The sequence below is a fragment of the Strongylocentrotus purpuratus genome, unplaced genomic scaffold, assembly GCF_000002235.5.
Source record: "Strongylocentrotus purpuratus isolate Spur 01 unplaced genomic scaffold, Spur_5.0 spur5_scaffold_13, whole genome shotgun sequence".
NCBI lineage: Eukaryota > Metazoa > Echinodermata > Echinoidea > Camarodonta > Strongylocentrotidae > Strongylocentrotus > Strongylocentrotus purpuratus.
The window spans coordinates 23,486,423-23,509,581 of NW_022145598.1; the positions used below are offsets into that span (position 1 = coordinate 23,486,423).

At 38.7% G+C, this 23,159-nt stretch overlaps 1 protein-coding gene across 1 annotated transcript; it reads left to right on the plus strand.

Moving 5' to 3' along the window:
* Positions 1-501: 501 nt before the first annotated feature.
* Positions 502-21,306, plus strand: LOC105443006 (NXPE family member 3). Its single transcript, XM_030983636.1, has 7 exons — positions 502-558; positions 1,242-1,322; positions 2,310-2,540; positions 2,842-3,042; positions 16,398-16,573; positions 17,701-17,762; positions 19,678-21,306. Exons 1-7 carry the CDS (start codon positions 502-504, stop codon positions 20,487-20,489), a joined length of 1,620 nt encoding a protein of 539 aa, XP_030839496.1. The 3' UTR covers positions 20,490-21,306.
* The last annotated feature ends 1,853 nt before the right edge of the window (positions 21,307-23,159 follow it).

Genomic DNA, 23,159 nt, shown 5'->3' on the forward strand with positions numbered 1-23,159 from the left:
GTATGTCTTGATAGAACTATCATCCCAGTATATTCTCATTTGAATCTCTGCATGCATGACTGAACATCAGACAATCATACAAGACTGCCAGATCTCACTTGCGCAAAGATACTGAGGAATAAAACAGTGGATTGAACAAAGCCAGCCACATACACACATACACGCACGCACGCACACGTCTGTGTGTGTTTTTTTGTTTGTCTGGCTGTCTTTGTTCAAAACAATATTTTATTCCTCACCCAGCAACTTGGCGCAAAAGAGATCTGGCACTCTTGTATAAATATTGTGTGATGTTCAGTCATGCATGCAGAGATTCAAATGAAAATGGTACCTAAATGTACTGGGAGGAATACTCAAGACATATCATGAAACCATTATTCATACTTCAAACAATACAACTTTTAAAAAGTGAGACATTTTTTCGGACTCACTCTGTAGAATGACTAAAACATAATGCAAATAAATAAGACTAGAATGAATAAGACACAAGTTCGTTTCACCATGTTAATCATCCAGTACCAAATACCCAAGCAAAATTCGAGCCAGATGCATATAATGGTAAGCTTCAGGACAATGATTCATGACAAATTGTCAATTGTATTGCAAGAGATAATCAGGATAATACGGATCAGAATGATACCACTATACTACTAGGCCTACTTTCACATGTACTATACCACACTACCGCCATTGATGATTATGCTGATGATACTGATGATACTAATGATATAGTAATAATTATAATAATACTACTAATTTTAATCATTACCGTAATCATCACGTTCATTTTCATCATAATGAAAACAATACAAATAATAATGACTATAATAATAATATTAACGATAATAATCTTGATAATTACAAGAACACAAAAACCACCAACAATAATAATAGTTATAATAATAATTATTAACATAGCACACCCCAAGAACCCCCACCTGGTTACGCGCTTGCTCTCTCAACTCTCTTAATATGTTCATGTGACATTTGGAAAAGTTCGTTCCAGATTTTGGCACATGCGCACTATGCAATTACGAACTGGCTTATTGATTCAAGCCGCCGAAAATGGTGTTATCAGCGAACTATATATTATAAACAGTGCGTCCTAGAAAAAACGAAACCAATAATTATTGATATTTTATCATAACTTAATCACAATTATAATTAATAAATGAGACACATTTGTAAAGCTTGACCAGTTCTCAATGTTAGAATTAATATCTGTTATCATATTCCAACAGGTCTTTGGATGTACTAGTACTAGAGGACATTACGCTTCTACCGTCCAACAAACAACTCCACACCTCAATATTTCGAGACCCGTGAGTAAACCAATATTTTCATGTCATTTTGATAAACACATGTATTGACAATGTCTCCTCATTTTGATTATTCCAAAACCTTGCAGTGCACACCAATACTTATGCTACATGATCAACTTTTTCTGATCGATTCCCAACCGTTTCTTTCACAATGCAATCGCATGACCAGAACTCAACTTTATCTTTAATATGTTCTATATTCTACTTTATGTTTTTTTTTCTATTTCATATTCCGCCTTATTCTTTATTTTGATCTTCTTTAGATATTACTTTATTTAACAAATATTTATTCCAATGTTTCCTTTTTTCTCTTGATAATATTTTAGCAGCGAATTAAGAGTTTTGGGTAGACATCTTTGATGAAGTACAGTAGTAAAACCTGGGCATATGACGTATTACAAAAGATAACTATAAAAATAAGGATAAGATTGAAGAATAGTAATAATAATTCTAAGAACCAGAAATGCAATCGTGTCAAAGCGTTTTGCGTGCAATGACGCCTATGTTACTACGTGTCAAACGAAAGAGCTTCTCTCGGACTATCCAGAGCAATTTGTAAGAAGTCTGTAGCTTCTGTGATAGTGGAAATAGGAAATAGGTAGTCCTAAGGGCGAAAGAAAGGCTTCGAAAAGTGGCCCAAAATGGACAAAATTTAAAGATTACGCCTTTATCCGTCTCATGCATCAAATGTGTTGTAAATGGGCCCTGTCATTATTTAATTTGAATTGCAAAAACATTATACGCAGTACTCTTTAGGAAAATTGTTTGATCGTTTCCAAAAATAGCACTCAGGTTTGAATAGCTACCTGGCGATTGCTAGGGTAATGATGATTGCAGGGCCAGCAGAATTGACCAACCCTAGGTAATAATGATTATTATCATTTTTTGATATAGTTATTATCATTATTATTCTTATCATTATCATTATTGATATTACAATTATTGTTTATCATAATAAATACTTTTATTTTCATTTATTTCTTTAAGGAAACCGCTGGTGTTACGAGCGATAAGAGTTCTACGTTTTACATCATCGATGCCTCAAGGAAATACCAAATATGTGATCGTCTGGATGTCATCATCGAGGCCAGAGACAGTAAGAATCAATTAAAAGTAAACGGAGGAGATTATATCCGGGTCAGGATCTACAATAATGACCTTAAAGCCGGTGCATCTGCCGATGGAGAAGTTGCTTATCTTGGAGATGGCAAGTACAAGGTTCGTAAAAAAAATGATGGCTCCCCCCCCCCCTTCTTCTTATAATAATCTTGTCGCGCTATCTCCTCATATCGAAATCAAATCAGGTGTACTTTCAATTATTCTATATCCGAGACATATCAAGAACAGATTATGTTCAGCGCCAATAGGGACTAACATTAGCACATTTTAATTGGTGACGTGTAAGGTCATTGGAATTGCCTTGGAATAATTTTTCGAAAGTTTATGCGATCGTATTTCTTCTGTACAAATGTATTACGATATATGCCATCTTTTATCTCTCATCTGACACCACATTTAGGCATCGTTCACATTACGATGGGTCGGGAAAACCTTTGTTCGTGCAATTCTCGTCCATCCAGCCGAGGCCGTGAATGTATTGAGACGAGCACGGGATACTTGCCCAACGAGATATGGCTACAATGGACGATTCACCGGGACGATTGGAAATAAATCTGTTGTAGAAGACACCGTGTGCAACATAATTACTCCCGTACCCAATGTAAGTAGGAAATAATTTACCCTTCTTTTGTTTGTACTAAATGTATTTCTACTACTACTACTATTACTACTACTACTACTACTACTACTACTACCAGCACCACCACTACTAATACTAATACTACTAATACTACTCCTACTACTCCTACTACTACTACTACTACTACTACTACTTCCACCACCACCACTGTTGAAGATGAAAATGATGATGATGATGATGATGATGGTGATGATGATGATGGTGAAAATGGTGATGATGATGATGGTGATGATAATGATGATGATGGTGAGAAGTAGAAGAAGATGAATAAAACGAAGAAGGAGAAAAAGAAGAAGAAGGAGCATAATATTCAATTTTAACCAAAGGAAGCTTCATCAGCATCAATACTGGTCTTTCTGAGGGCCCAGCAATTATTACTCCAGCGAATGCTAGGTTCCCATTTACATCTTGGTGGAGAGTTGCAAATGCGGATTAATGTCTTGTCAAATGCCGGGCTGGGATGTCAACCCTTCATCCTAGGAATGAGGTGCGAGCAGGCGCGCCGGAAGCAGTTTCGGATTAGGGGGGGGGGGGGCAACATTCCAGGGGGCTCACCTCAAGTTGCCAGATCTGGCATAATTATGCTTTCAGGCATAATTTTGTCCCTTTTAGTATCTGGCATTATGCCTGGCATAATTTGGCGGTTTTTAGCAAAATTCTGGCATAATTTGAGCATTTTAGCACAATTTGCATACATTTTCCAACATATTTCTCCCTTAAATGCTTCTTACTACCCCCCCCCCTCGTTTATTCAGCGGCTGGCGCAGTCGGCGCGAAATATTTCCTAAAAAATTGCTTCTTACTACCCCCCCCCTCCCCCACTCCCGCTTATTCAGCGGCTTGCTGAGTCGGCGCCAAATATTTCCTTACAAATTCGATGTCTGGGGGTTGGGCATAAAATTTGGCGATTTAGCATAATTTTCGCTGCTACCTTAAATATATTTTTTTTTCACCGGCCACGCTGGCTCACCTTCCTGGGGCAGTGGCGTAATGAGCAGAGACGGTTTTTTTTTTTTGGGGGGGGGGGGGCAGAAGAAAAATCTGCATCACCACCACTCTTACATGCAGGCCCCACGGGACATTTTTAAAAGTGGAGTAGTAACGAACAGGTAGAGCGTAGCGAGCGAAGCGAGTGGAGCGTAAATTGGCGTGGTGTCCAAGGGCTTTGCCCCCGGAACCTCAGAGGTTTTATTTATTTAATTACGGTCAGATGAGCATCCAGGGGCCCGCCTAAGGGCACTTGGTTGGGTCCAGGGGGAAGAGCCCCCGGAAGCTCAGGGGTTTTAGGTATGTGTAAAAATTCTATGCTGACTAGGTCTATAATGAGTACGAGCTAGACTTTTACTCACCACTGTCTTTTGTTGTGTAGAAACTTGAGAGTGATCCTGTAGTATGAAGATGACAATGGCGATCGCGATGTGTGTTGATCAAAATACAATGTCGAGTGTAACACGTTGAAGAAGAATTGTAGAAATTGACACTCCTAAATGTTGGGGAACAGAGGGAGTGTTCGTAGTAATTGTCCCCGACGACTATATACAAAATACTAGACTGAAGACTGAAGAAGTGAAGTCTAGTTGTGGCAAGAGTTGGTAATATAAACGCTATCTAATAACCGGAGGCCTCGGCTAAAGTACGAGAAGCGGATCGCGTTCTTCTAAAGTTGTGGCGAAAATGAAGTAACGTAAATATAAACACCTCGGGCTAGCACAAGCGTAAATCAAAATATGCTAGCCCAGGAAGAAAGTACACGAAAATAACCACTGGCGCGTTGTAAATAAACCGCGTATTCCAAGTGAAATAAGTGTCAGAATTGAAGTCACGAAATGTCGAGTCGCGAAGGGAAAACAAGCAGTTCGCTACTAACAGTTGTCGTGAAGAAATCACAGGCGTGTACTAGTGAAAATCCAACGGAAAACGCTACACTATGTCGCCGTAGCTGCTGGATGAAAAATCGCGAAGATCGCTATAAAAGTGAGTCAATCCAATACGTGATGATCTTACGAGATCATGCAGGCTAACTAACGAAAAACCCCAGCTCCGTGGCGAAAACGTGACCAGCGGAAGCTGTGATTGGTCACATTACGAAAACAAACCATGGCGACGAGAAATGTGAAGGCAGGTGCCAAAATGTGTCAAGAATGTGAAACATACGACGTCGCAGGAAAACTGCATAAATTATCAGCGTAAATTTCTCAAAAGTTGTCGGCACAACAAGGCAATATCAAAACATTACATAAAGTTCGTTGACACTATAATGGAGCATAAATTCACTACATATGTAGTTACAGTCAGATGAGCATCGAGGGGCCCGCCTTAGGGCCCTCGATGGGTGAAAAGGTATGATTTACCAAAAAAAAATGAAAAAAATACCGGAAAATCATGTCATTTGAGGAACATTTGTAAATCACTGGTATCGAATTAGAACCCCCTATTAGTACGCCAGTGTTCAGGGGCTAATTTCTTCTCACCCCTATAATAAAAACAAACACGCTTTCCCATCCTCTCCCAATATTTCCACGATATACGCGTATCGCTATTATAAAAACCTCCATTGATAAATTTAGGGGCATGCTGAATGTATAGGAAATTTAATTCCTGTTAACTTTCCTTTTTTCTGAAGTCAATCAATTGATATGTGGTTCAATTCAGTTTTTATTATTTGTTATGTTCTTTTTGGTTAAAAAATACAAACAATCTGTACTCTTTTACTGCTTTTCTTGTGGAGGGGGGGGGGGGCGAGAATGCGTTTCCCTCTCATTTTGTTGGTTGGGGGGGGGGCGCCTTCCCTTCCCCCCTTCTTCCGGCGCCTATTGGTGCGAGTTAATGTACCACTAGACCACAGCACCTGCTGTTTATTCAATTGTTTTTAGAGTTTACCTTCGCTCTGTGATAAAACTCCACCTTTTAAAAGGGAAGTCCACCCTTTTGTTAAGTTCCATAAAAATGAGTGAAACCTATTAGTGAAAGTTCGAGCAAAATCCGATTAGAAATAGGAAGGTCATGAAGATTTGAAGTTGTCATTAGTTAAAGACAAATTGGCAAAACTGTGACTTATCATAAGAGCTCCTTTTCAATTTGCTCTGTACAACACATTTCATAAACTTGAAACTAGTCAATTATGACGGAATATATATTACATACAGGAGTGAGAAGTTGTATAAAAACATATTTGCAATAATTATATAACTCATAAAGGAAAATATAGGGGGTGGGGGGGGGGCGCAAGTAACGTCACACATTTGATTCTACACTAATTGCAGGGTTTGTGATTATGATCGTTTTCATGGTTACGGCAAGTCTCTGTCCTTCCCCTCTCTCCCCTCTTTTCCTACCCCTTCTCTCTCTCACTCAGTTCAGTTTCAGTTCAGTTGATTTTATTTTTGCACGGCACCAACTTCAGCCAAAGGCTGTTCTTCTGTTGGTCCGTGCGCAATATAAAAATTACATGTACAATTATAAGATAACACATATCATAGCATATGGAATATTAAAAAAACAAAAGCAAAAGCAAAAAACATAATTATACAAAGAAAAATGAAAATTTACAAACCAAGATACTACTACCAAGCCCCCCCCCCCCCCCCCCGTCGGCTGTTATTCTTTCCAGACAGCGTTTATTTTAGATGTTATAGTTATATAAATAGATATTTAAGCGAACAAAATATAAAATTAATATTCATATTACCCTTGATTTAAATACAGAGAAAGACATATTTTGTACGTTCATAGGTAGCTGATTCGAAGATTTAATGCCTCTATAACATAAGCTCCTTTTTAAAATTCATATGGGGTTTTGGCAGTTCTAAGGTTTTATAAGCATTTCTCAAGCCATAATGATATTCTTTAATAATAAAGTACTTTCTAAAACCCACAATATATCATTTCATGCACTATTTTATACAAAATACATAGAACATGTTCATCTCTCCGTTTTAATAGATTGTCTGTTTTCAGACAAAGAAATAAATCTCGGCTTGGGAACCTCCATTCAACTTGAAGTACCACCCGGAGTGTCTTATTCTCTAGCTTTTGCAAACTGTCTAAACGTCCTTTTCCGGCATTCCCCCAAATTGCACTACAGTAATCAAACTTATATACATTGAATTACTGATTTATAAAATATAAGTGCAGTTTGCTGTGTAACATATGGTCTAAGTCTTTTCAACAAATTTATATCTGTTAATACCTTCTTTCTTAAATATTAAATATGTTTACCCCAATCCAAATGTTCATCAATAACTATTCCAAGATACTTACGGTGGGTTACACGTTTGAGAGGAACATTTTGTATGTAAACATCTGGTACTACAATATTTTTTAGCCGTTTCTTCGTTTCAATAAAAGGTAATTCACATTTTGGCACATTTAAAGCAAGTATGTTCCTTTTTAACCAAATATCAATAAGTAATAAGTGTGCATTTAATGATTCGGTAAGAGTTTGATGATTTGCACTAGCGTAATATAGACACATATCATCAGCATATAAAGATATTTTACATGTTTTCAGAATAATAAACAGGATAAATAACAATGGGCCAATATTTGACCTCTGCGGTATTCCACATTGCATCTTTTGTGAATTGGAATGAACCCCATTTACACAAATGTATTGCATGCGATTGGCTAAGTAGCTACTAAACCTCTGTAATGACATTACATTCAAGCCAATAAGCCTAAGCTTATTTAAAAGAATTGAGTGGTCTACTGCATAGGCGCCGGAAGTGGGGGGGGGGGGCAAAACGCATTTTTGCCCCCCCCCCCAAAAAAAAAAAAAAAACGCCCCCCCCCCTAAAAAAAAAAAAAAAAAACAGTAATGGAGTACACATGGTTTGTATTTTTAATCCAAAAGAACGTAACAATAATAAAAACCTGAATTAAATCAATCATACAATTCCATTCAAAGAAAAGGAAAGTTCACAGGAATTAAATTTCATAAACATTGCGCATGTCACCTATACGGTATTTATCAATGGAGGTCTCTATAATATAATAGCAATACACGCATATCGTGGACATATTGTGCGAGAATGGGAAAGTTTTTTGTTATAGGGGTGAGAAGACATGAGCCTCTGAACGCTGGCGTACTGATGGAGGGAAGGGGGGGGGGTTATGTATTTCTTATTCGAAACAAGTGATTTACAAATTTTGATGTTGTGACATAATTTTCCGGCATTTTTGTTCCATTTTTTTTGTAAGTCTTACCTTTTTATGCGTTTGTTTGAAAATAAGAAATTCCGAAATTACAGTCAGGCGAAAAACGCTAATTTATAGAAGCCTTTGTGTCATTCTCTGCAAAGTGGCTGGGCTCGAGCCCCCCCCCCCCTCCTTTTTGAAAAAGTATGTTAAAGAGAAGAAATAAAAGAAAGACGGAGAAAAAAATAAGATAAGTGACCTGCTAATGTCACAAATAAAGTATAAAAAAATGCTCATCTGACCGTAATTAAATGCTTAAAATGCTTAAAAATTAAATGCTTAAAACCCCTGAGCTTCCGGGGGCTCTGCCCCCTGGACCACATCAAGGGCCCTAAGACGCAGGACTCAAATTAATTTTTTGTCCACGGGGGCTCTTCACCCCCAAAAAGAGACCCGTGAGCCTTCTCACGGGGGCTCTTTTAGTGCTGACGGGGGCTCTTATTTTAATACAAATTTCCATTGAATTGGTACCCATGAAACTCCTAAATTCCTTGGTATTTTATCATTATCATTTATTTAAGTCGGCATTTTCCCTCTTAGGAATTTACTTGTTACATAGCTGTATACTTTTTTCCCCGTGATCAGTGGCGGATCCAGGGGGAAAAAAGGGGGGGGGGAAGAAGGGAAAAAAAGAAGGAAAAAAAAGGGGGAAAGATTTTTTTTTTTTTGCTGTTGAAAAAAAATATTCCCATCCCACTTGTATCACAGAGAAACAACAGTTTAAGTTAAGTCTAACGTTAACGTTAAACTTGTTATTAAGATGTAGAGTACAGCCCTTGGCCTTAGGCCTAATTTAGGTCGCAACTGTTACTGTTTGAAAATCTAAAGTAAAATTAGACGGTTTTCATGGTTATAGACCTAGTAATTGAGAAAAAAAAGTTTACCCGTCACTGAGACCAGGTCAATCAATCTTCTAGATCCATTATTAGCGTCTAACGTTAGTAGATATAATGTAGATGCAGGCGCAGATCCAGCGGGGGTGAGCGGGCCTTGCCCCCCTCCCCCCTTCCGCAAAAAAGAGAGAGAGAGGGAGAGAGAGAGAGAGAGAGAGAGAGAAGGAAAAGAAGGGAAAGGGAAAGAGCAAAGAAAGGGAAAGAAAGAAGAGGAAGAAAAAAAGAAAAGGGGGGGAGAAGGAGATCGGGGGGGGGGTGCGAAAGGGCCTTGCCTCCCAGGCTGTTGCCTCCCCCCAACCCGCTAAAAAAGAGAGAGAGAAGGAAGGAAAAGGAAAAAAGGAGAGCTAAAAGGGACCAAAAAAGAGGAAGAAGAAAAAAAAAAGGTGAAAAGAATTTCGATGCGGTGTTCGAGTAGAATTCTGTGAGATGATGATATACTTTCTCGTAGCTTGATGTGACGAGGTGTCTCTATCCAGATATCTGTTGATAGTATTATAGAATATAGAAGCCTGAAATGACCTTCTGCTCGTAACCGACAAGTCACCGCATTAAAATTAAATTGCAAGTAGTGTTCAACAACACGATGGTGGATGAAACTTTCTAATATTCGAAGATATATGACCTTCAGACCATATTGTTTCATTATTTTTTATTCAATCAATCAACGTCAAAGAATTGATTTGTCATCTCTCTTCAATTTATTATTTCACCTTTTAATGTACTTTCATTCTTATGAATCACGAAAAAACACTGAATTGGATTCTTCAATGTTTGTTTTGATTAATTTCCTCCCCTTTCCTTCTCCCTGTTTAATACTGATAAAATTTCAATTTTTCTTAATCAAGGCAAAATATTATTTTCATATTTTCTTTATGCAAGACAGGAAGAGAGAGAGAGAGAGAATATGTTAAGTGAGAATTATCGAGTACAACTATGAATTGCATCCTTTTCAATATTATTCAATTCGCTGAAAATATTCAAAATATGAATATGATAAATCCTCATAATACACCAACGCTGTTCAACGCATCCAACGCTCCAACCATAGCACATACGCCGATGCACCATATTTCTCAATATGAAAAGATTTTTTAAATGAAATTTGAAGAAAAATCAAATTTACAATGCACTGACAGGCATCAATTGAAATCATGAATTCTCTGTGACTGGCTTCGCGCTAGTTTCTGAGGGACCAGTCACTAAAGAGGAAATAAAGGGAAGGAAAATTGAGAAAGAAGTAAATAAAAGAAGGGGGATATTAGTTGCAATTTTCCCGCCAACAAGTTGCGTATCGGGATGGGGGTGGGGCAAAAGGCCTTTGCCTCCCCCCGCCCCCGCTAAAAAAAAAGAGAGAGAAGGAAGGAAAAGGAAAAAAGGAGAGCTAAAAGGGACCAAAAAAGAGGAAGAAGAAAAAAAAAAAGGTGAAAAGAATTTCGATGCGGTGTTCGAGTAGAATTCTGTGAGATGATGATATACTTTCTCGTAGCTTGATGTGACGAGGTGTCTCTATCCAGATATCTGTTGATAGTATTATAGAATATAGAAGCCTGAAATGACCTTCTGCTCGTAACCGACAAGTCACCGCATTAAAATTAAATTGCAAGTAGTGTTCAACAACACGATGGTGGATGAAACTTTCTAATATTCGAAGATATATGACCTTCAGACCATATTGTTTCATTATTTTTTATTCAATCAATCAACGTCAATGAATTGATTTGTCATCTCTCTTCAATTTATTATTTCACCTTTTAATGTACTTTCATTCTTATGAATCACGAAAAAACACTGAATTGGATTCTTCAATGTTTGTTTTGATTAATTTCCTCCCCTTTCCTTCTCCCTGTTTAATACTGATAACATTTCAATTTTTCTTAATCAAGGCAAAATATTATTTTCATATTTTCTTTATGCAAGACAGGAAGAGAGAGAGAGAGAGAATATGTTAAGTGAGAATTATCGAGTACAACTATGAATTGCATCCTTTTCAATATTATTCAATTCGCTGAAAATATTCAAAATATGAATATGATAAATCCTCATAATACACCAACGCTGTTCAACGCATCCAACGCTCCAACCATAGCACATACGCCAATGCACCATATTTCTCAATATGAAAAGATTTTTTAAATGAAATTTGAAGAAAAATCAAATTTACAATGCACTGACAGGCATCAATTGAAATCATGAATTCTCTGTGACTGGCTTCGCGCTAGTTTCTGAGGGACCAGTCACTAAAGAGGAAATAAAGGGAAGGAAAATTGAGAAAGAAGTAAATAAAAGAAGGGGGATATTAGTTGCAATTTTCCCGCCAACAAGTTGCGTATCGGGATGGGGGTGGGGCAAAAGGCCTTTGCCTCCCCCCGCCCCCGCTAAAAAAAAAGAGAGAGAAGGAAGGAAAAGGAAAAAAGGAGAGCTAAAAGGGACCAAAAAAGAGGAAGAAGAAAAAAAAAAAGGTGAAAAGAATTTCGATGCGGTGTTCGAGTAGAATTCTGTGAGATGATGATATACTTTCTCGTAGCTTGATGTGACGAGGTGTCTCTATCCAGATATCTGTTGATAGTATTATAGAATATAGAAGCCTGAAATGACCTTCTGCTCGTAACCGACAAGTCACCGCATTAAAATTAAATTGCAAATAGTGTTCAACAACACGATGGTGGATGAAACTTTCTAATATTCGAAGATATATGACCTTCAGACCATATTGTTTCATTATTTTTTATTCAATCAATCAACGTCAAAGAATTGATTTATCATCGCTCTTCAATTTATTATTTCACCTTTTAATGTACTTTCATTCTTATGAATCACGAAAGAACACTGAATTGGATTCTTCAATGTTTGTTTTGATTAATTTCCTCCCCTTTCCTTCTCCCTGTTTAATACTGATAAAATTTCAATTTTTCTTAATCAAGGCAAAATATTTTTTTCGTATTTTCTTTATGCAAGACAGGAAGAGAGAGAGAGAGAGAGAGAATATGTTAAGTGAGAATTATCGAGTACAACTATGAATTGCATCCTTTTCAATATTATTCAATTCGCTGAAAATATTCAAAATATGAATATGATAAATCCTCATAATACACCAACGCTGTTCAACGCATCCAACGCTCCAACCATAGCACATACACCAATGCACCATATTTCTCAATATGAAAAGATTTTTTAAATGAAATTTGAAGAAAAATCAAATTTACAATGCCCTGACAGGCATCAGTTGAAATCATGAATTCTCTGTGACTGGCTTCGCACTAGTTTCTGAGGGACCAGTCACTAAAGAGGAAATAAAGGGAAGGCAAATTGAGAAAGAAGTAAATAAAAGAAGGGGGATATTAGTTGCAATTTTCCCGCCAACAAGTTGCGTATCGGGATGGGGGTGGGGCAAAAGGCCCTTGCCTCCCCCCGCCCCCGCTAAAAAAAAAAAGAGAGAAGGAAGGAAAATGAAAAAAGGAGAGCTAAAAGGGAGGAAGAAGAAAAAAAAAGGGTGAAAAGAAGGGGAGATAGAAAACCTAAAAGAGAGAGAGAAGGAAGGGAAAGGAAAGGGAAAGAGGAGAGAAAGGGAAAGAAAAAAAAAAGAGAAAGAAAAAACGTAGGGGAGATCAGTTGCCAACAAAGTGTAAATCAGGGGGGGGGGGCACTGGCGTACTAATTAGGGAGGGGGCTCGGGGGACATAACATTTAAACGTGGTTTATTTCTAATTTCATAACAGTGGTTTACACATAATGCTGAAATGACATTATTTTCCGAGATTTTTTAGTAATTTATACTTTTTTATGCGTTTGTTGTAAAATGACACATTCCTAAATTTACAGCCAGGCAAGAAATATGCTTCTTGAGATGCCTAGGGGCCTACACGTCAGGGCCCGCGGGGCGGCGGGGATCGGGAGCCTTGAGGTCCCCCCCCCTCCACTTTTTTTGAAATAGTATATAAAGAGAAATGGAAAGAAAGAGAGTAAGTAAGAAAAAATAGTTAACTGCCAGTGTCACAACAAAATAAGGTATTAACCGTAATTAAACGCCTAAAATCCCTGAGCTTCCGGGGCTCTGGCCCTGGACCCAACCGAGGGCCCTAAGTCGGGCCCCTTGATACTCAGCTGACCGTAATTTAGTGCCTAAAACCCTTGAGCCGAGTCGAGAACGGTACAGCGAATCGTCTTCTTTCTTAAATAATTTTAATGAAACCCCAAAGCTTTCGCGCTTCGCGCGGAAGCGGGGGGGGGGGGTGGTGGAACCGAATTCAGACAAGAATTAAGAATCGAGAATGGTACAACGAATCGTCTTCTTCTCTAATACTTTAATAAAACGTCAAAGCTTCCGCGCTTCGTGCAAGAGGGGGAGTGGGCTGGCTTCAGACAAGGATTAAGAGTCGAGAACGGTACAACGAATCGTCTTCTATCTCTAATGATTTAATGAAACGTCAAAGCTTCCGCGCTTCGCGCGGACGGGGAGGGGGGGGGGTTAAAATGAATTCAGACGAGTATTATTTTCGAGAACGGTATAACGAAATGTCTTATTTCTCTAATAATTCAATAGAACGTCAAAGCTTCTGCATATCGCGCTCGAAGGGGGAAACTGAATTCAGACGAAGTTTATGAGTCGAGAATGGGCAACGAATCGCCTTCTTTCTCTAATGATTTAATGAAACGTCAAAGCTTCGTAAACCAAATACGATGTGGAGCATCGTCCACGAGCCGCGAAGCGGCGAGGCGATTTTTTTGGTGCTATTTTGATCCCCTGTTAGTGATGTTTTCCTGTTATCTACTGAAATCTACTACTACTGTGTAGGTCTGGACACATGATAGCACTTTTCTATGCACATCACATTTTCACTTGGCAGCCCAAGGGGGATCGGGGGATTAAACCCCCTAAACCGCCTACATCCACCCCTGCAACATCTTTGCTGATCTTCTTCTCAATATTGATTTATTGGTCGAGTTACATTATTTGCTGGTCTTTTAGAACAACCAGATTTCAGAGGATTCACACTTTTCTCAACGAAAAACTTCTCCATGTTTCAGTCCTTGCGTGATCGTCTCCAGCTCCAGCAGATATTGGGCGTCAGCGTGCACACCGGTACGTACATATTTTTTTTACACAACTGTTTAGCCACTTCAGTCAAATATACTGTGCAAACGACTAGAGACAGAGTCTAGCATTACCCTAAAGGCGTTGTGCGCCTGTAATCCAGCTAACAGTGGAAGTTACAAACTGATTCAGCCGAGGACGCAGGTTAGAAACTGAGTCACGTCTTTCGGATGGTGAGGTTTAAAGGTCGGTCCCCAGACGTAAATATTCATATCTGATTGATACACGTCTGTAAAAACCAAATACACACACACAAGTGTTACACAGTGTATACTCTTCTTCTATGTACACTGTGTAACACTACTCGTTAATTTGTTTCGGGTTAAATCTATCCTCTCTTCTCTTTCTTTATGTATTTCTGTGTTCTCCTTTAATCTACCCTCTTCTCTTTTGTCATGTATTTCTTTGTTCTCCTCCAATCTATCCTTTTCTCTTTCGTCATCTATGTTTAAATCTGATAGATTTCCTTTATCCTTCTTTATGTATTAGTCCCTGTTTTTCCACAGTCTATGATCCTCTTAGCTCTTCAATTATGTATTTCTACGTTCTTTCTTTGGCTCATCCTCTTCTCTTTCCTTATTTCCTTGTTTTTCCTTCTCCATATCCTCTCCACTATCCTTAATGTTTTTCCCTTTCTATCAGTTTCCCTTCCCTGGGTGTACGTGCTTGGACCCTTGCACATATAGTGCGCTGACGACTTAGACTCTTTCACCAGAGCACTTCTTGGAACTTTTTCGCGAAAATGGCTAAACAGTTGTGTAAAAAAAATATGCGCTACCGGCGCAGTATGACGGCCGCATTAGCTGTGCACTGCGAGCTTCCGTTGTTTGTATCGGTAACACTCATAGAGATGGGAGGGAAAGCGCCATCTAAGTTCCTTTTCATTGGTATAAGGTTTGAAAATTGATACTCAATATTGTGTTAAAGTTATATAAGAAAAGATCATTTTTTTTTATAATTCCGGGGGGGGGGCGATTTTTTATTTTGCAATCGCCACCGTGGGCAACCTGACGGGGGCGATTATGGAGCTCACGGGGGCGAATCGCCCATCGCCCCTGTGTATTTTGGGCGCTGCTAAGACGGCTCCTGAATGCTCATCTGACCGTAGTTAAATATTAAAACCTCTGAGCTTATGGGGGCTCTACCCCTCTTGGAACACGTCGATTGCCTTACAGAGGGCCCCTGGATGCTCATCTAATCGTAATTAAATACCTAAAACCCCTGAGCTTCCGGGGGCTCAGCCCCTTGACCCCCTGCCGAGGCTCATGCCCTGGACCCCACGCAAATTTACGCTCTACCTGATCGATAATACTCCACTTTGAAAAACGTTCCGCGGGACCTGCATGTAACATGTAAGACTGGTGGTGATGCAGAGTTTTCGTCTGCCCCCCCTTCCGAACTTTTTTTCTCATTTCGTCACTGCCCCTAGAATGTTTGCCCCCCCCCCCCCCCCCAGTCCAAAAACTGCTTCCTGCGCGCCTGGTCTACTGTATCAAAGACCTTTTTTAAGTCAAGGGTCACCACGCCTGCAAGATTACCTTTATCTAAACTATCAAGCCAGTCTTCCGTGACGTTCAATAGAGATGTCATTGTAGAGTGTTTCGGGCGAAAACCTGACTGATTGCAACTTATAATTCCGTTCCGATCCATATAACCGTAAAGTTGATCAAATACAAATTTTTCAACAATTTTAGCTATCGCCGGAAGAATTGATATTGGTCTATAATTGTTCATATCAGACTTTTTTCCCGATTTAAAAACTGGAGTAACACGAGACATTTTCCATTGTAGAAGGACAACACCTTGCTCAAAAGACAAATTTATGATATATGTTAAAGGCTTGAGGACATAAGTCATTATAATTTCCCAAAATTCAGCTAGTACATTATCTGGACTACAGGCCTTCTTATCTTTTAAATTCTTAATAACATTTAAAACTTGTTCTTCATTAACTAGATCAAAACGGAATCCATCTCCGGGTAAAACAGTAAGCATAACATCTCTCTCTCTCTCTCTCTCTCTCTCTCTCTTTCTCTCTCTCTCTCTCACACACACACACACACACGCACACACACATACTCTCTCCCATTCTCTCCTTCTCTCTTCTTTCCTCTCCCCTCCTTCCCCTCAAACAGGCAACCATATGTGATTTAACGAGACACGCGATAGCAGAGCCGTGGTTCTGCACAGCGCCAACCAAGACCAATTTGACTTGTTCAGACTTTGCTTGGACTTGTGTCAACAGGATATACTCAGCGGCTCTTTACCGATCTGCCATGCTGACAAAGGATGAAGAGAGTTTATTTCAAAGGTAAGCGTGGGCGTATCCAGGAGGATAGGGGAAGTTCCCTGCTTTTTTTTTTCGGGGGGGGGGGGTGGGGGGGGGGGAAGGGAGAGAGAATGGCTGTTACAAATATACCCCTCTTTTCAAGGTAAAAGTTTGGGTGGGGGTGTATTTGTATAGACCATCCACCTCCCTGAACAGTTTTGGAGATTTTTTACCTCCGGATGCCCTTGACGATTTTTTGTTTAAATTCATTTGCTTGCCATGGGTAATACCCACAATAATCAAACTATCACATATAAAAAAGCGGTCATTTAGAGCGATCACTGGGCTAGGACAAAAGCTAAGAGAATTCATATTTGACTGACGGCAGTGGAGGGATATAGAGTTTTTAAAGACCGTCAATACTACTGGGCCAGAAGGGATTAGACCACACAGCGAGGTCACTGACAGGTGACAATCTCATTAACTCAGCTCTCAACTAACATAAGAAAAAGAGGATAATGGGGGACCAACAGGCACCGATTGGGAAGTTCACTATATAGAGGGAGCAAGTAGCTACAAGTAGAACAGTGGGGCTTTAAATGTCATCGCGCAATCCATTACATTGGATTACTCAATAACTCACTTTTTTGTCCTGGGTAGTTTTAAAGAATTGTGGTGTTGTCATTTAATATGATTAATTATTTACCAGCCACTGTACTCTCGAGGCAAGAATATGTTAAAGGGGCATGTTCCCCGTATTCCAGAGGGCGTTCAAAATACGTACCCGCTGGCGGACGGTGCTAGCTGCCTATTGACACCAACAGAATACGGCTCTTACGAAGAAGGCATGTTCCGAATGCCCGCACAATGCCGATTACCGTATACATGTGCCGGAGTAATACCAATCGCAGTTCGGCTCTAAGATTCGGCTGCTGTTTCCGCCCACTTTCATGACGTCACAATCGGCAGCGATCAGCTGGCTTGGCGAAGGCAGGCCAGGACGCGCGTACTTCGATCTTTTGAACCAAGATGGCGATGACTAGAGCAGCGATAACTACACTGGCGGGAACGTGCCCCTTTAACATGTTTGATTCAGCACTCAGGTAATTTGTACTTATTGGTGCCAATTTAAGTGTATTTCCACGTTATATATTTCTATATTTCCACAGGCAAAAGCAACCGATACCAGTGCGAGGAGTCAACTTTGTAACAGTGACTGAGCCAGAAAAAAGTGAGTGTAAACAATAAGTCAGATCATTGTTTGAAGGGAAGTTCACCTTGAAATTTCGTTTACTGTAAACAAAGAAAGAAAGAAAACAAAGAAGCAGATCAATTATAAAGGTTTGAGGAGAATCAGATACGATTCTAGAAACTAAATAATTAAAGTCATCATAGATAAAACGCTAATTGGCAACTCCATGTCGTACTTTTCAAGGGATTTTCCCGATTGCCCTAAAGGAGAAAAGTTCTTAAAATGTCATTCTCTCTAAAGAAAATATTTATACTGCAGTATACACCCTAAGTTTGATTATTACAGATGTATTTAACACAACTAGTTCATGAAACAGAGTTAATCCGTCATCAACCTTTCATCGCCTATGTGATCATATTTATCCGTAAAGACCATATCCGAATTGAAAAAAAAAGAAAGAAAAAAATGGATGAATTATATATCAACAGAGAGCTTATAAGCCATAGATTACACTAATTTCAATTATATGCCATATTTTAGTATCTGTTAGAAGAGTATCAGCTCTCTGAAAACTCAAAATCTAAAGCTTTGACAATCAGAAGTTGACGACCTAAAAACTTGCTATCGACTTGATGACATCATCTTATGTGAAGTACGCTTATTCACAATGACTTTGCATTAATTAAGCACGGCTCATCGTCTCAGCTATATAGGTGAACCGATAAGGTCCACATGTAATGTCGTCTCTGTAACTTCGGCAAATTTGACCCCAAGACATTGATCTACATTTGCCACTCTCAACCCAGGTGATGTTAATGGGTACCTGGCAGGAATTAATTCTTTGAAATGCTAGAGCGCCGTATATGGCAGCACAGCTAAAGCCGGGGTAATAATTTCCAAACTTGGAAACGCTTAGTGATCGTAATAAGGGCTATATAAAAAGTTTATTATTATTATTATTATTATTATATTGCTGTACACTCGACCATTAAAGGACTGGGATGCATGTTCAATTCACAGAAAAGGGTAAGAATTAACGCGTAATGTAACCAGAAGGACGTTCATTCGTAACTAACATACATAAATTAGCATTCATAAACTTAATCTGAATGAATCTGAATATTAATACAGATAAACATAGGAAAACAGAAACATTTGAATCAATGAATAGTTGGTTCAGAATTTATGCAGCCCATACTCACTGCGAAGAAACCCACGCGAAAAGAAAAAAAAAAGAAGAAAAAACTGCCCTTTTCGCTTCGTTCGTTATCTGGAAAACACGTTAACAGGGCGGTAACAGGAGAACACATGTAGCAAATTCATATGATGGTCACCGCGAGTACATTTCGCAATAACACAAAGGCTTACGTCATCCTACCATCAGGTCCCCATTTATCTCCTGGGTATGGAGTGGCAAGTGTAGATTAATCAACGAACCAACGAGTTTTGCATTTCAAGTCAAGTGCTTATTAAACCATTCGACAACGAATTCATTTCAATGATATTTAGACCAATGAAGAAAAAAAAAACATGTTTAGCGTCCGTTTTTTTTGGTAAAATAGGAAGGAGGAGGCCCTTTTTTTTTCCCCTTTCAAAATGGCCGCTCAAAATGGCCGCTCGGTACATTTCCCTGACAGTCGGCCATTCAAGATGGCCGCCGACAATTTTTTTTTTTAAATCAGAAATAGATCCATTTTAGAAGTGTTTTCATGTTTTTTTTTCTTTTTAATAAACATTTTCAGAAAAATCAACCCAAAAAAAAAAAAAACAACAACAAATGGGAGGCGGCCCCCCCAAAAGGAAGTGGGCGGGGACGCTAAACATGTATATTTTTTTAATGGCCTTATATATCACATAGGTATTAGAAAGTACTGTACGTTCTTTTCCTTCATTCGTTTAATTGAAATCCATCATGTTTAAATTAGATAGTGATAATTTTTGTTTTGTCTTTCAGATATATCGAGTCCAGCTCATTGCTCTAACGAGAGGTTACCCCCTTGCACCGTAGGTTCCCAAAGTCTTTCTAACCCCATGGCAGCGGGCTACTTCTTAAAAGGACACTGGTATTCCAATTACTGCCGTCTTCGTAGCTTTGTAATCCCTAGCAGTTCCTTAGAATGCCTTACCAATAAAACCCTGTATTTCCACGGTGACTCCACCACGAGACAGTATTACGAATACCTCGTGATGAGTCTTAAGAGTTCCCTTAAACCGAATCCGCCTACTTTACAATCTAATTGGAAAGTTGGCCCTTCTATCGCCGAAGACAAAGTAAACAACTTTACGGTTCACTATCGCCATCACGGATACCCGATCCGGAATAACTGGACGGATGCATCCGAAGTGAAGTACATTGAGGAAGCTCTTGATGAGCTACAAGCGACACCGGATACAGTCTACGTGTTTACAATATGGGCGCATCTAACCACCTTAAACATGAGTTTCTATGAGCATCGAGTGAGGAGGATAAAGGCCGCGGTGGAAAGATTGCATCGCCGAAGTCCCGAGACGCTTGTCGTCATCAAAAGCGCGAATACCCGTTCGCACGGGAGCGCGGGATCGTCTGTAACGGTAAGCGATTGGTACGCGCGAGAACTGGACATGAAGCTTCGGGAAATATTCAAGAGCTACGATAAGAAAATTGGATTCATAGACCAGTGGTCGATGGTGGTAGGATTTTCGAATGTGGATGCCATTCATCCAGGCCAGGGGATTATATCTACTGGAATGCGTACATTACTGTCTTACATGTGCCCTAAAGAATAACATTGTCATTTTGTGTATATTGAGGTATAATAAGAGTGTTGTACCATTTTGTACTTTATTTGACTTGAAATATTTGACTTGAAACAATCATAGCTAGTAGAGGATAAAGTTGTGTCACGAGCACACCGCTCTGTTCAAAGGTCAAAATCTTATCGTCTGAATATTAAATTTGATTTGATTTGATTTGATTTATTTATTTCCGTACCATATTTTATGTGGGAGGGAACTACTTGAATCTTTTTAAAAAATTACTTTGAACGCACACGCGTGCGCATTTCACAACTAGCCATCTATAGGTAATAAAATACAACGTTTTTTTTTTATTAAAAAAAACAAACTCTTTCTGTCACTTTTTACTCCTGAATTTTTTATTTTATCTCTTTTTCCTAGTTTCTTTAATCTTACTTTTCTATTCTTGTAAAAGTTGGTTAATAATGGGTATGGATGTATTTGTTAATAAAAGAAGTTTTTACAGTGTTTCAAACGCAATATTACAGATATTGTCTTTCAAATATATTTCATACAACTAAGTGAAAGGGCGGTTCCGAAGTTATTTCATTAGAAATGCCACTAGATGTAGATAATTGTACATATCTAAATTCTGATGACTGATGATATTCCGTTTGTCTAACGCGCATCCAAACAGAATCAAAATCAACTTTCCGCTTCACCACAAAAGCAAACTAAAGATTGACTCTATTGGCCCAGCCAAAGGGGCGCCTACTCAGCATAATTATGCCACCATGTCTTGTCGCAATAGGGAAAAATCATTCCCATCAAGGCTCGTTCAGAGGTGCGGCAAAATGGCGGCGTTTTTTTAAATGTATTATGAGGACGTAAACGTACGCTTCACATATCTGTATCATATATACACAGAGCTCATTGAATAGGCGCAAATCCTTTGTTGCATGCAGTTTCATTTCATTTACACGCAACAGCAACAATTTTTTTTACGTGGTTTACGCGTGGAGACACGTGTAGATAGTTCGATTATAATTATAATTTTTAAAATGCTATACAAATATATATCTTTTTTTGTTGTTGTTGTTGCGATGGTGGAAATTCTATATCGGTCCTGACTGGCAGAAGGTAAAGGTTTAAGGGAAGGAGGAAAGTCAATTACTGTGGATGAAACTGCTGTTATTTATTTCACTCTTTTTAAAGAAAAACAAACAAACAAACTTGGAACAACATTAATTCGATGGCCGTCAACGGCGATGAATGATCATGAAATTAAAATGAATGTGAAAATTGCGCGCTATTGAAGACTTTCAACACATCATATTGCTCCGGTTGTAGCACAAACGTAGCTTGTTCGCGTATATAGCAGACGGCAATCGGCGGATCAGACGACACTTGATAGTAATTCTGTATGTGAGATTGCTTTGCTAAATATAAAATACAAGAATTTTTTCCATATCTTTAAACTATCATTGATATCTGATAATTAAACAGTTGGTAAAATAAACCTACCAAACTACCAAACTACATAATACAATGAAATACTTGACTGAAAGTAGGGGAGTTTGATGTGGTGCACAATTGGACCCCTCTGTTAATAATCGAATAGTCCATAGTGTGCATGCATGTTTTGCTTACCTCGGCAAAATGCTTGCCTATACTAAATGGAAAAGTTACGGTGGGGGGTTGGATGAAATGGACATAATAAACAAATCAGAACTGATCTATGATAATTCATGCTTCTTATCCTTCGTGTGCTTGACTTATAACCTTACAATCGCTTGGTAAATTGAGTCCAAAGTTCGACTTGTTGTACATGTGTTATATAGGCAATGACGAGCTTGCGACCTATTTTGATCAAATTACGGTGGGTGACCTTTCAAAAGTCAATGGGATATGAGAGGGTTCCAATGAAAGAAGTAGTGATTGCGTCGTCGGAGTAGATGTGCTTTTCGTATAAACAAAAAATGAATTTTTAACGATTTTTGTTTTGGGTAAAAGTCCATAGGCTAACGTACATGTTAGGCTGCTGGGCTCTGCCGATAGGGGCGTTCTCAAACGAGACTAAACGGAGCTATATGCAAAGCAAGGACAATTTCAATATTCTATCATAATTATATGGTATAGAAACCATTTTTCATTGTTTAGAGTGCACTTATGTCAATAAGTGACGGGCGAGGTTTTTTTAAATTGCATTAATATGAATGTCCAAAAAACATTAGTGATAATGTTTCAGGGAATCAAAAGAAATGTAAAATGCATGTGTCTACGTCGATTACATACATTCCCTTTTTTTCACCTTGATAAGATATATACAATTTTGAAGATCAATCTATGAAGGCAATTTCGATAGCCTTTATTTATTTTTCGAAAGACTTCAATACCGATCGTGTTGTGTATTATATACACACAAGTGTGTAGATAGATTAATATTCAGTTAGTATTCTGAACTGCAGTTAGGAAGATAATTTCCCGTGTAACTTTCGATTTTATTGCAATATCTTCGAAAATTTGGATCACAATGGTGTCGTATAGTGTCATTTAGGGGTTATCGTTTATTATATCTTTTCGACACACGCGTAAGACTATCGTTTTATCTCTACGGTGGTTATTCATGAACACACTACTTTCTTGAAATTTGCATGAGCCTTTTCAATAATGTGTTGAAGCACATGAAGAAGACGGAAGAGGAAGAGGAGAGTAATAGTA

Excerpts from the sequence above, each read along its gene's own strand:
- LOC105443006 (XM_030983636.1), top strand. The coding sequence starts at position 502 with ATGTTAATCATCCAGTACCAAATACCCAAGCAAAATTCGAGCCAGATG. Across the intron at positions 1,323-2,309 it reads ACCTCAATATTTCGAGACCC|GAAACCGCTGGTGTTACGAG; the intron begins GTGAGTAAACCA and ends TATTTCTTTAAG. Across the intron at positions 3,043-16,397 it reads TAATTACTCCCGTACCCAAT|GCAACCATATGTGATTTAAC; the intron begins GTAAGTAGGAAA and ends CCCCTCAAACAG.